The 13,874-nt window shown below is 49.3% G+C and overlaps 1 protein-coding gene across 3 annotated transcripts in view; it reads left to right on the top strand.

The window, feature by feature from the left end:
* The window catches only part of SYN1 (synapsin I), a 105,845-nt gene that overhangs the window by 13,494 nt on the left and 78,477 nt on the right, over window positions 1-13,874 (top strand). For 2 of the 3 annotated variants that reach the window (XM_028711586.2, XM_028711587.2), the window contains exon 2: window positions 12,637-12,694. In XM_028711586.2, the coding sequence (XP_028567419.2) occupies window positions 12,637-12,694 (58 nt within the window). Of the gene's footprint in view, window positions 1-8,683; window positions 8,806-12,636; window positions 12,695-13,874 lie in introns of those variants that run through there. The other variant, XM_028711588.2, reaches the window with a different exon arrangement.

The raw sequence follows: 13,874 nt of genomic DNA, 5'->3' as shown, positions 1-13,874 counted from the left end.
TGCACCCCCATCTCTTTCGTGTAGCCAGAGGCGGCTCTACTATGAGGCAGAGTGAGGCTGCCAACTCTGGCAGCAGATGGGGAGGGAAGCAGGCAAAATGTTGACGCCAGAGCTGCGCATGCCCTGAAGAGCGAGCTTGCTTCTGCTCTAGCGCAGAGGAGGATGCTGTCCCCTCGCCAGTGCTGAAGTAAAATTCAGCTGCCCTTCCAGTTTAAATGCGGGTGGAGTGAAGGATCTTGTCTTCAGCCTCTGGCAGCAACATGTCTTGGGCTGCTCTGCATGCAACCATTTGTGAAATGGCCTGTTGGGGCTGAGCACAACCATGTGGATCAATCTTCTAAGCACACATAAGTTGTGCCTTTACTCTGACTCTGTCTGTCTTAATCTGCCCCCCCCCCTTCTTCTTCAAAAAGTCCCATCTTCCCTGACCTTTGGCCATGCTGACTGAGGCTGATGGGATTTGGAGTCCAACATATCAGAGGCCACAGGTTCCCCTCTCCCTGATCTAGGCCAAATGGATGTGATGCAAGAGAGCCATATTGGATCTCCTGGTGTTTTTCTGTTGTTGTTTTTACTTTACTGCAGCCACAGGAGATCTCTAATTTTGATGGTGTCTTAGCCTGTTACATGCTGTTCCATTTCCCTCACCAAACTCATGCCGACCTGAAGCTGTGCTAATTCTACCAAGGTGGGGAAAATATAGTGGCAGGGGGGTGGGCATCTAGGACAGGGAAACACCACTGTGGGGATGCAGGGGCTAAGCAGCTCCACTCAGTGCTGCTGCACAGATCAGAATGGGAGCTTCTCTGTGGCTATTTTAAAATCCAAGCAGAAAACAACACACTGAGCCTCTGTGTCCCCTTCCCCCTCCCCCGCTTCTCTTTATCCATCTTGCCCCTCTCCTTTCTTAGGAAACCAATTAAATATTTTTTTTTAGTTGGCTAATCACCCACCTTTTAAGCAATTGAACAATTAATTACAAAGTTCAATGTAAATAATTTCAGTGGTAAAAACTGCTATTTAAGGGCCTTTCTGAGCTATCGAGGGAAATGCAAGATAATTGAATGAATGAAGCTCTCTGTTTTACTGTTTCCTTTTGGAAGGCAATATTTGCTTTTTGTCAAGCCTGATTACAGAAACATCCCAAAATCAAAACAGCCTCTTAAAAGAAATATGTTCCTTCAGCTCTCAGTCCTAACTAAATTTGAGGCCCCCCCCCCCAGTTCATAACTTGGGTATGGGGAGGGGGTGGCAACCTGTGACACTTCATATATATTGCTGGACTGTCGCTCCCATCCTCCCTGACCATTGGGCATGCTGGCTGGGACTAGTGGGACTTGGAGTCCAACAGCATCTGGAGGAGACCAGGTCCCCCATTTTTACTTTAGTTGATATGCCTGCTGATTAAATTTGGAGTCCTTCTTTTTGCTTTCTCTTTCCCAAAGATGGCTGTGGTAGCACAGTTCTTGAAATCCTGCCTTAGGGCAGGCTTTGTGACTCACCAGTAAAAACCAGCGCTCAGCTGGTGTTTCAAAGGCACACTCCCTTCCTACCCTCATTTTACCTGGCCTAATAATAACTAAAGCATTGCTTTGCTTTGTTTATTGCTTGCCAGTTGCACCTGTTGAATTTCTGTCTGTCAACGAGGCAGGAAACTTGAGGGGGGGAGGGGAGGGAGCTGCAGCAGATACAACAGCAGGATGCATAAAGCCTTCATGACCTGATCGCTTGTGTTTGAGGGGACTAAGATCCCATACATCTGCTTTCCACACGCAGGTAGAACCAAGTGGGGAATAAGCTAGTGGAATCCAATGGACTGTGCCTCTTCAGTCTCTGGGTGGACTGAAGGCTCCCCTATGTGAAAGATTCCCTGTAATTAGAAAACTAATGTTGCAGCGGAAGTTTTGGAGTCTTCTCTATGGGTTCAGAAACCTCTCTTCTGATATCAAAGTTTTCTGAAGGCCCAGTCAAACTCCATACCTCTTCAGATTCCTCAAGGAAAGCTCTCCTTTTATGGGGAGGCATTAGCTAGAAGGAACCCACCCCTTGTTTCAAAAAATTCCCGTTGCGCCCGCCCTGTGGAACATCCTCCCACGAGATGTCAAAGCGATAAACAACTACCTGACATTCAGAAGACATCTTAAGGCAGCCCTGTTCAGGGAAGTTTTTAACGTGTGATATTTTAGTGTATTTTTGGTTTCTATGGAAGCCGCCCAGAGTGGCTGGGGAGGCCCAGCCAGATGGGCGGGGTATAAATAATAAATTATTATTATTATTATTATTATTATTATTATTATTATTATACAACGCACCTTATCTCCATCCAGCCAACTGGAACAGCAGCCTAACTAGATCGCTTCAGCCTTTCCAGAGCACCCCTCCTTCCTGCCTACTTGCAGAAACAGAGGTCCTGTCTACACATGCTACAGAATGCGATGATGGAGGTGATGGAGCAAATTTATGAATGGCCCCTTAACGCTCTGCATATACAGTGATTGCCACCCTTTAGATCTGTGGGCACAGGTGTGTATTTGAGTGAGTGCCTTGGGTGCCACCCCCTCTCTAGTTACTGCTCACTACCCAGTGAGCCCCCTGCAGAGAGACAGAACGTGCATGCATCCTCACGTCACTTTCCCAAGGGATCTCCGTAAAACCTGGATCTAGTAGAACTAATCTGCTTGAAAAGCCCATAGAGTTGAAAGCGTAAGTGGGAAAGAGCACCACTCTCCCCACTTCCTTCTTTAAGGGAGAAAAAGGTAACCAACCCCACCCCACATGACCAAGGGGACAGTGAATTGGGAGGGCTCAAAGGTTCTAAGGCAGGCATCCCCAAACTCAGCCCTCCAGATGTTTTGGGACTACAGTTCCCATCATCCCTGACCACTGGTCCTGTTAGCTAGGGATGATGGGAGTTGTAGTCCCAAAACGTCTGAAGGGCCAAGTTTGGGAATGCCTGTTCTAAGGGGTACTATCTTGGCACCTAAAGTAGCACCTCTGCCTTTTCCTGGAAGGGATAATCTGTCTTTAACAGGTGTGACAGGAAGAAATTCAACAGGCAAAACCTTTTCTAGTAGAGGAAAAGCTGTTCTTGTGGCAACATACCTGTTGCACTTCTGTCTATCACAGAGTTGTTATAGGCAAATAAGCCCCCTCCCTAACCAATTTTGCAGGGTAGGGAGCTTCTTGCAGTGTAATATGGGTGGATATGTGTGCTTTTTCTCAAAAAGTGAAGAGGGCATTTTCCCGTTAGAGTCAGGCTTTGAATAATAGTGCATGTGGCAGCCAAACACTGGCACAACACTCAATTTCTATTAAGTAAAGTGTCACATCTTCCAGTATGGAATATGTTCATTCTAATTCCAAAAACAGACAATTTCGCAGATGGGTGATATTTGGTGTGGAGGGAAATGTACTCTGCACATGCTCAGAGGTACTTTTATTATTGTTCCTTATGTTTCAGGTGTGAGCTGGGGCATTTAAACAGGTCCAGTTTTGAATCCAGGGTAAAGCTCTGATCAGCAGCACTGCTCTATGCTAGGGTTGCCAGATGCCAGAGAGGACAGAGCTCCTGCATCTTTAACACCTCCTGAAATTTCCTCTTCTGCACAATTATTAGAAATTTTGGAAAGCCCTGTCCTCCCTACTGTATCTGCAGGAGAGTCTCTGCTAGTCTCCCTTCTCTGAAGACAGTAAAATGCAGCAAAATGTGCCTGTAGATGTGAACTGAAGAGAATGTTACTTGTGAGGCACGGTGACATAAGAGGAGGTAGCATGTGGCAATCCAGGAGGTGTTGATGTGCTGTCTTCTCCTTGAGGGTGGTGCCTAATGCTTCCATAATGTGTTAGAAGGTATAAAACTACCTGCAGTGAAGACTCTTTAGAGCAGGAGAGTGGATTGCAATTTGATAATGGAGTCTAGGTTAGAGGGTAGGGTTGCCAACTGACCTGACCTGCTTCTCTGCCTTTAAAAGCAGATTGATCTGGAGGAAATGGTAGGCCTTGCAATTCATAACATGGAGCTAAACATCACTGCTGGCTAATGCCTCACGTTAAGCTGCTGTTTGACTGTGTAATTACCGTGGCAGTTTGAAAAGCTGGCAACTCCAGTTGAGACAGCATATTGAAAAAAATGTCATAGTGACTGTCTTGACGTCTTTGCTGCAGGGAGAAAATGTAATGAAGATGGACAAGGGTAGCCTACAACATCTTGTTTCATTGCATGGGATTGTTGCTTGCAGTTGTCACACAGATAAAGCATCACAGAACATTGTTATATTTAGAGGTGGGGCTTGGACAATTCAGAGAGGTGGGGCTCTGTATTTCAGGAGAGTTCTTCTTCAAAGGCAACCCATTCAATTAAGCAGAACTACATAGTAAAAACTTTTTCTGGACTGTACCACATTACACTGCAGCTGGGTTGTGTGTGTGTGTTTTGAATGCACCCCTGTTAAAAGAAACCAGGCTCTCTGCAGGGGTTAAACTGAACAGTTATAAGAGGGTGGTTTTCCATGTGCAGGGAGGTTCACCCAGGGAGAGATCATTGAGACATTTGACCCCATCTGTATCTTGAAGTGCTGCAGTCCTGGAAATGCACCACTTGATTCTGCAGGTGTGAAGTGTTGTGTGGTTGGCAGCAGTGTTGCATGGAGGTTGTGCTTTGCCAATGTGTTCCACCTGGAGTCGCCAGGTGCTTTGGGGCTCAGTGGGCAGAGCCTGGAAATGAAAGGGTGGTCCTGGCAGTTCAGGTTGTACCTGGAGCTTCAGGTGTGGAAACTGATGGGCATAGAGCAAATAAACGAAAGCTCTCCAGCCAAGCAAAAAATGCCACGTCCCCTCGATTCTGGCCCCCCTCTCTCTGCTGCTTCCCTTCTTCCCTTGGAGATCCTGAGAAGAAGATTTGAATCTGCAGGTTCAGATCCACCCCTGAGACCCAGCAGACAGTCACACAGCACTTGGCTTCTTCCCCACAAAATACTGAGAAATGTAATGTGCCAAGGGGAGCTGGGAATTGTAGCTCTGTGAGGGGTAAACTACACTTCCCTGCTTTGGGGGAAGCCATGTGCTCTGACTGCATGGTCTCGGTGTGACACTAGTCCTGTTGATGTGGGAGGCAGTTCCTCTGCAAAAAGAAGCTACCTCAGATTTGTAAGTTTGGGTAACAGATGCTTCACCTCAAGAGGACACCCGTCTATCTATATGTCTAAATGCACCATCTCCTTCCTGGATGGGATGGATTTCTGGCCAGGATGTGGGGAATTAGTGGAGCACCGAGATGTGCTCCTCCGTTGTGTGGGTGGCAGGCACACCAAGGCGCAGCAGAGCAGAGAGGAAATCTGGTTTGCAGCAATGCAGAGACAAGGTCCAGTCTACGGGAAAGCAGATCAGTGCTAGCACGGTGGATTTGAGTACCCGTACAAGACTGCAGGGACAGTGTGGTGCATTGCAGAGGGCAATGGTTTTAGCAAGCACAAGTCAGAAGCAAAAGGCAGCTATATTATCAGGTTTTGTGCAGTAAAACTCTATCAAGGTAGATGCTGGGGGAGTTGCTTTGCAGTCTTATTCCTCCTCTGATTTTGCTGCAGAATTGCAAGGAGCAAGATGTGCATCCAATGACTATTTCATGATAAGCAGTGCTGCTTGTTAGCAGTGTAGAATGCAGTGCCCTGCAGTAAGAAATACATTTTCTTATCAGAGAACTAGGAGCTGTTAGCTAAAATGAATTTTACAGGCGCAACCAGAAATTCTTGCTTTGTGAACATTTGTTGGAACAGGTGGATAACAAGCCAGGGAGGGAAAGAACAAAGCAGAAGGCTGGAGAAGGTGTGGAGAGCATTTTCACTGTTTTCCTATTTTCATTTGTACTATTGTGATCATCATCATTGCCTTTTAAATGACCATCTTAAGGTGATACATGAGAAATATTTATTTATTTTTAAACCACCCTTCACCCATAGATCACAACATAAAAATGCAATATAAAACCACAAATTACATAATAAAAACAAGAACAACCCCCCCAAACAAAAAAAAACCCTTCACCACACCCTCACAAACACATCTAAAAAAGGTATAAGATATTAATCGATGGGACGCGGGTGGCGCTGTGGGTTAAACCACAGAGCCTAGGGCTTGCCGATCAGAAGGTCGGCGGTTCAAATCCCCGCGACGGGTGAGCTCCCGTTGCTCGGTCCCTGCTCCTGCCAACCTAGCAGTTCAAAAGCATGTCAAAATGCAAGTAGATAAATAGGTACCGCTCTGGCGGGAAGGTAAATGGCGTTTCCGTGCGCTACTTTGGTTCACCAAAAGCGGCTTAGTCATGCTGGCCACATGACCCGGAAGCTGTACACCGGCTCCCTCAGCCAGTAAAGCGAGATGAGCGCCGCAACCACAGAGTCATCTACGACTGGACCTAATGGTCAGGGGTCCCTTTACCTTTAAGATATTAATCAGCCAAAGGCCTGGTTGAAGAGGAATGTTTTCATCTGGCTCCTAAAGGTACACAATGAAGACGTCAGCTGAACCTCCCTGGGGAGAACATTCCACAAATGGGGGCCACCGCAGAAAAGGCCCCTTCTCGTGTTGCTCCTCTCGTGGAGGATGATCTCAAGGTCTGGGTCAGTTCATATGGGGAGAGGCGGTCATTGAGGTATTGCAGTCCTGAGCCGTTTAGGGCTTTATAGGTCAAAACCAGCACTTTGAATTGGACCCAGAAACTACTTGGCAGCCAGTGCAGTCAGACCAGGATTGGTGATGTATATATATGCTCTAACCATCTTCCCCCAGTGGGCAACCTGGCCACCAAATTCTGCACCAGCTGAAGTTTCTGAACCATCTTCAAAAGGTTTTTAAAGATTATTAAAAGCAGTTAATTTTAAAGTGCCCTTTGTTCCTTTCAGTGATATGTGCATGTGTGGTTACACTCTGCACATGTTCAGAAACACTCAGCCTGACAAACCATTTTTTTTTTAAACTGAAGTGGGCATTCATTGGAAGACTAGGGCTACATGGGTGTTGTCTGCACTTGGCCCTTGGGACTGGGCCCAGGCCGCACCTCATACTGTTTGTCAGGCATCAGAACAGACTCCACCCACACAACTTGAGTTAGAGGCAGTGTGCAATGGAATGGCTGTAACCCAAGCAGCATACAGTGGTCCTTCGGGTTACAGATGCTTCAGGTTATACACTCCGCTAACCCAGAAATAGTACCTCGGGTTAAGAACTTTGCTTCAGGATGAGAACAGAAATCACGCAGTGGCGGCAGCAGGAGGCCCCGTTAGCTAAAGTGGTGCTTCAAGTTAAGAACAGATTCAGGTGAAGAACGGACCTCCGGAACGAATTAAGTTCTTAACCCGAGGTACCACTGTACAATCATGGAATTGTAGAATTGGAAGGTATCCCCTGCAATGCAGGAATCTTTTTGCCCAATGTGCAGCTTGACCACATGACCCTGAGATTAAGAATCTACCAACTGAGCTGTACACATTTTGGGGGCTTTTGAGGGTTTGAGTTGGATAATACAGAATAGGAGCCTGTAAGAACATGTTGCAGTCATGCAGCAGAAGCTGTCCATGTTGCAATGCAGATGATATGCGTGTTTGCAAGGTGACTGCTGCGCAGAAGATGCAGCACTGTGTAACAAAGCAGTCTGCTATGTTCTGTAAGTAAATATCATCCTATCCAGCAGGGCGTGCATCCTGCAGCAGAAGAACAGGGTCCTGCCTCCTGGAGGGTAAACCCAAAATTTCAATACAGGGCTTTGCATAAATTGAAGGCGTCAGGAATGCAGTGCAGGCTACCATAGGATTTTGCAGTTTTCTTGAGGAGTCCGGAAACAGGTGATTTGGAATGGTGCAGAATTTTGCAGCCTACCTGTGAAATGCTTTTTCAGAAAGCTGTTGCCATCTGCCCTCCTGAGAGGCCCATTAACTTTCTAAAAACTGCAGCGAAAACAGCTCACGTCCCCTTGCTAGCTGTTTTCGCTGCAGTTTTTAGCAAGAGACTCTCCGTCGGGCAGATTTCAGTAGCTTTCGGGGGGAGCGATTTATAAGTAGGCTGAAAAATCGTGAAGGGAGACGAGGTCGCGTTTTGTACAAAAAAGTGCATCTACGGAAGAAACACGCATCCGTAGCACCGCAGGCTGCAGTCTCCCGAAGGTTCACACGTTCTCTCTCCCCAAGCGCAGTTTTCCATTGCTGCAGAGAGATCGGGGAAGGGAATGCGGATTTATTTAGCAGAGACAGCTGCACTCTTCGACACGCAGACTTTAGTTGCAATGCGTACGTGTGTGTATGCTTCCGTATGGATGAGTTTGGGGTGGTGGTGGTTGTTTTGCGATGCGGAAAAGTCTGAGTTTTAGGATGCAACCATCGTTGGCCGGGGGAGAGAAAGGGATTTTGGTGCAGAGTTCGATGCTAAGAAGGGACCATTGTTGTTCCAAGGCAGTGTGCTTTGCAAATGCCCTGCCAGGCGTTCCTTCCCACCGATTGCTGGCCTTTAGCTTGGGAGTTCTGCAGCCGCTCGGGCTCCAGAATAGCTCGCGAGGGAGATGGTCTCGCACCGCGTGGGGGGGTGGGGAATAGGCTAGGCAGGATCTTGGGATCCGCAGAGAGGAAGCGCTCAGGCGCTGCGCACGGCTGAAGCATCCTCGTCTCTCTCTCTCCTCCCTCTCTCATCCGACTGAGTCAGGAGGTTGCGGGGGCGCCTCAGAGATGTTCCAGCCACAGAATGGAGCGGGGGAGAGAAAAACGGATCGGGATCGGAGACTGGAGGAGGGCACGCCGTAGCATCGCAGCCCGGTCGAGAGGGGTAATCTCTCTCTGCCCCCTCCAATAGCCGCTTCATAGGATTTAAAAATAATCTTTGCGCCTAGGGGATCCCGGAAGGGGAGCGGGGCATGGTTCACTTCGCGGCCCCTCGACTCAGAGAAGCCTAGGGAACAATTGTCAGAGTTCCCTGCAAAGAGGCTGTGAAAGCACTACGGGAGTTGTAACTCTCTGAGGGGAATAGGGTGGGGTGGTCTCCCCACTCTCGTCGCTTCTAACACTCCCGTCGCCAGGACACTCTGGCGGAAGCCCAGGCTGCTTAGAAATGGCGTGGCGCTGCTTTAAACCTGCAGCGCGGAAGCAGAGCCATACCTGGGCTCCCTTGCGCCCTTGGCGAGGAGATGTGGGGCGCACAGGCAGCTAGCCACTCCGAGCCAGAGTGGAGAGGGTTTTTTATGCCGCCGCCCCCCCCCCCCCGAGCCTGTGCCCTTGGTGGCGGCCCGCATAGCCAACCCCTAGGTCTGCCCTGTGCGGAAGTTGGGAGAAAGGCGCAAAGGGTGCTGTGGGTGCAGGAGTCGGCTCTCTCCCTGTGAAGAGAAAAGGGCCTGGTGTTGCGGGCGGGGCGGGGGAGAAGGGCAGGGGCACTGAAGAGTTGGCTCAGGCAGGTTTTTTTCTCCAGCAGTGCCCTGTGATCCGGAAGGGGGGTGGCTCCTGGGTTGTCCCTGGCTCTAATTGCAGAGTAGGGTGTTACTGAGCCAGAAAGAGGGGCATTTATCGGGGCAGAATTCAGCCAGAAAGAGGGAGGTCAAATAGGACTGACTGGAACATGCCTCCCCCTGCAAAAAAAGGGGGTGGGAGGGAGCCCAATGTGTGCCCCAGAAAGCAGCCCAGAATCATCTGCCTGGTGTCTGAGTCTAGTTGTAAAGGGAGGCAGTTTGAGAATCTCTGGTCTCATGATTTGAGAGGAAGAAGGGCCATGAGATTCTCAGCCCAGTTCTGACAGGAATGGTGCCTGGGCGTTTTGGTGGGCTGCCTGTTCCCAAACTGGGAAGGCAAAGCTCGACTTGGTGAATTAGGGAGTCAGGGACTCCTAGGTTCTCCTCTAACTGTTCTGGAAATATGGGGTTTAGGGCAGGCTTTGCCAACATGGTGCCCTCCAGCCATTTGGGGCTAAACCCCCCACCTGCCATAGCCATGGGCACGCTGACTGGCGAGCAGCTACAGTGCCAAACCACTGCAAGTGGGCAAAGGTTGGTCTGCGGGGCTGGAATGAGCAGAGGGTGGGGAGACCATTCATTCTGACCCTGCTGGGCACCAGAGCTGCACAACCGTTGCTGAAGATCCCTGGGGATGACAAGTTCCAGCAGCATTGTCAGGGAATGCTTTCAGGTGCGCTCATGCTTGGACGATGCGCAAGCCCCTCTGCTGGGTCCTGGCTTTCCCCTTCTAGGCTGTGTGTCTGCAGCCGGGCTCCCTCGCTGCTGCTGCTGCTGCGTCTTTCAGTTTGCGCCGTCCTGTCCCTGCTGGGCGTTTGGTTGCTGAGAGGAGACTGAGCTGTAAACGGAGGGGAAAGCTTCTTCTTTTTAGCTGCTGTGTCTATAGACTCCCTCAGAGCTGGAAGCAGAATTCCAAAGGTCTTGCTGCCCTGCCTGCCTACCCTGCCCATTTCCCACGAACCTGAATGTTTGTGTGTGGGCACGAGGGGGCGCCATATTACAAGAACTGGATTTGCTGAAAGGGGATTAGAATGGGCTGCAAAATGGACCCCAAAGCCCTGGCCCTGACCAGCTGTGATTGTGCCTGTGGGTTAACTGCCTTTGCAGCCATTGATGGCCTCAATAGGAGGCCAGGAGAGACAAAAAGAAATATTGCTTCACAGAACATGTAACTAGCCTGTGGAATTCATTGCCACTAGGTGTGGTGGATTTCACTACCACAAGCCTCTAGGTTAGGTGGCTGTAAAATAAGATTTAACAGAGTCCTGGTTTTAAAATATGCACACTGCAAAGTCCTGTGGTACCTTAAAGACCAACCCATTATAGCATCAGTTTTTGTGGACTAAAGGACACCGCCAGTGGATTTAGTCACCCAAGCTGATGAGAACATCATGAGAGTCCAGCACCCTCTTCTCACAGTGGCCAGCCAGGTGCCTGTGTGAAGCCTGCCAGCAGGACTTGAGTTCTCCCCTGACATTCAATTCTCAGCAGCTGGTATTTAGCGGTGGACTGGCTCTGACTGTGAGGGTAGAAAATAGCCTTTGTGGCTCTTCGTGATTCCATATTAAAGACATTGGTGATGGCTAACTCTGGAAACAGTGGAAGGTCCGTCGGTGGCTGTTTGCCTTGATGGCTGCATGGACCTTCCATGTACACAGGCAGTCATTCCTTGAGTCCGGCCAGGGAATGAACCTCCATTTCATGCATTGTTTGTGAAAGTCCAGTGGCATCGCTGACTGCTTTTGGAAACAGAAGGGTTGTGTGGCTCCCGTGCGCTTCTGTGAGGCTTGCGTGAATGTCCTGGTGGATTCATGAGCCCCATGTTAATGAGTGGGAGGCAGACCACCATTTTAAAATTACTATTATTATCATTAGATTTATTATCCATCAGCAGGCCCCAGGTCGCAGCAATAGAGAACACAGTATTAAACCCAGCTTGAAACAAATTATAACCATGACTAGAGTGGGTGCTAAAAATATATGTACCTAGAGTGTCAAATTTTGCAGGCAGCAAAATACCAAGAGTTGTGGGGAGATTGGAGCCTGCCATAATTTGAACAACCACACTTTACACAGCAGTTCAATCAATCAATAAGCAACAGCAATATGGGAAGTGGGAGGAGGAAGGGAGAGTTTCATTTCACCAGGAACAAAATACTGAGCTTTGATGATGTGACGTCCCCATGCCAGGAGCGCTGCGGGGAGAGAATACGCCTGGTTCCTTGGTGACAGATGACTAAGTACTGCACATTTAGTGCACCCAACCATCTTTACATTCTGGAAGGCTGTGATGCGTTTTGGAAGAGATGGAGGCCGTGTTCCATAGGTTTCTTTGGGTAGGAACCGATCTCGAAGATAGAGGGATTCTGTTTTAAATGTCAGTAATACAATAAAGCAGCGCAGAGCAGGCAGGAATGATTGTGCTCAGAAAAGATGCTGACCAAGGCTGGAATATTCTTTAACAGCAGATAGCCACACACATTCATGCTCCATCCTTGCTCAAATTCAGTTTCCAGGGTCAGGATTGTACTAAGCCGTCCTGTCAGCACAAGGGCAGCAGGAATTCCCCTTCCCTTCCAGCTGTGTGTGCCTTGAGTCCACTCCAGATCTGCTCTAGAGGGTTGGAGGGAACCCCTAGACTAGATTTAGGCTGGGGGGGGGGCTTCCATTGTGCTGCAGAAATCCTTTTGATGACAGAACTACTTCACATTGCATATCAACCCAGGACTTCTGTTCCCTCCAGTTCAAGGCAGGGAGAAACCTGTGGTTCTGCAGAGGCTTTTGGTCTCCAGCCTCCGCCATCCCAGACCATTGGGCATGCTGACTGATGGGAGTTGGGGATCTAGCAGCATCTGGAGGACCACAGGGGCCCCACCTCTGAGGAAGTGGGTCTTGTGCTTTGAACTGGATCGATACTTTTTGGCTTCATAGGCCTAGCTCGGATCCAGCCCTCTTGTACTGTGGCTGTGGTGTGGCCATGCAGACAAGATTAGAATTGTAGAGTCGTAGAGTTGGAAGGGACCATGAGGATTGTCTAGTCCAACCCGTGGGACTCAAACCCACGACCCCAAGACTAAGAGTCTCCTGCTCTACCAACTGAGCTAAATGTGGTGTTTTGCTTACTGCCAGAGACATTAACAATGCCTTTCTTCTTCTAGGGCAAAATATTTCAAGGGGAAGAAGCTTCATGGGGAGATGGACATCAAAGTTGAGCAGGTAAGCCAGTGTCCAGTGTGGGGGACTCAAGAGCCAAAAGCCTTATGGGCTCAGGCTGGAACCTAGTGAGGACTCTCCACAGTCCACACTCTCCACAGCCTCTGACAAGAATAGGGATGTGCACCATCTTGGCACCTGGGACCGGCAGGCGGAGTGGAGCGGTTGACTTGGCTTTGCTTGCTATCATTGGCCTGGGCTTGGCTAACAGGATGGTGTATTCTGTTTGCTGTGGTTGCAGCTCCTCCATCTTGAGCTGGAAAGCACATTTGTCTAGACCCAGAAGCAGCACCCACCTTTGGGTACCTATGGCAGCCCTCGACTTGCAGCCTGGTCCACTGCTGGCCCCTGCTCTACCAGCCCCACCCCAGCTGGTGCTTCAGTCAGTGATGGGTGGCTCGGTCCGGGAGCTGCCATTTTAAATCTCCACAATGTCCTCAAGGTAGCATCTTTTTGTGGCATTGTGGGAAATATAAATGGCTGCCTCTTGGTGTTGCAGCTGATCCAGAGCACTCCTTGGGGCCAACCAAGGGTGCCAACGTGAATAATATATGGGTGGGCCAGCTAAGCCCCACCCTGCATAATTGTTCACGTGATGTGCACACACATCGTTTGAATGGCAATGCACATCAAATTTGGGCCTCCCCCAGCTCCCTATGGGGCCAACTGATCTAAGAGCAGAACTCCTCAAACCTGTGGTCCTGTTTGTGACCCCAGACTGACACTAGTCGCCTGCATGCACATCGCCAAAATTTGTCACTGAGGAAGCTCACATTTTAAACCCTGAAGACACCATGTGTGTCTGCAGTTGGCAATAGGTGAGCACGCTGCCCGTTTATGAAAGAAGCTCCAGCCTCATCCTGACCCTCTCTGTCCTCCCTGGGGGAGGCAAAGTTGCCGTTCATTGTTCACTCTCTTCCCCCCGGCCTGAGGCTGAGCCCAGGGCAAGGTCTGAGGCGGCTTTTGTGGCTGAGCCACTGGCGCAAACCTCTGCCTGACTCAGAAATAATGGACGCAACAACCACAGTGAGAGCAGGAAGTGAAACTCAGGGCTGATGGTTTAGGTCAGCAGTTTCCAAGAAGTCTTACTTTCTGAGAATCCTTTTAACATCACTTTGTCTCCCCCTTTTTTATTTCAAAGGGGAAACAAACAAACAGACTCACACATACAAAAACACACAAC

This window comes from Podarcis muralis, chromosome 17 (assembly GCF_964188315.1).
Source record: "Podarcis muralis chromosome 17, rPodMur119.hap1.1, whole genome shotgun sequence".
Lineage (NCBI taxonomy): Eukaryota > Metazoa > Chordata > Lepidosauria > Squamata > Lacertidae > Podarcis > Podarcis muralis.
Note: the sequence above shows the minus strand (reverse complement) of the source record. Positions and strands in the feature narration are given on the sequence as shown.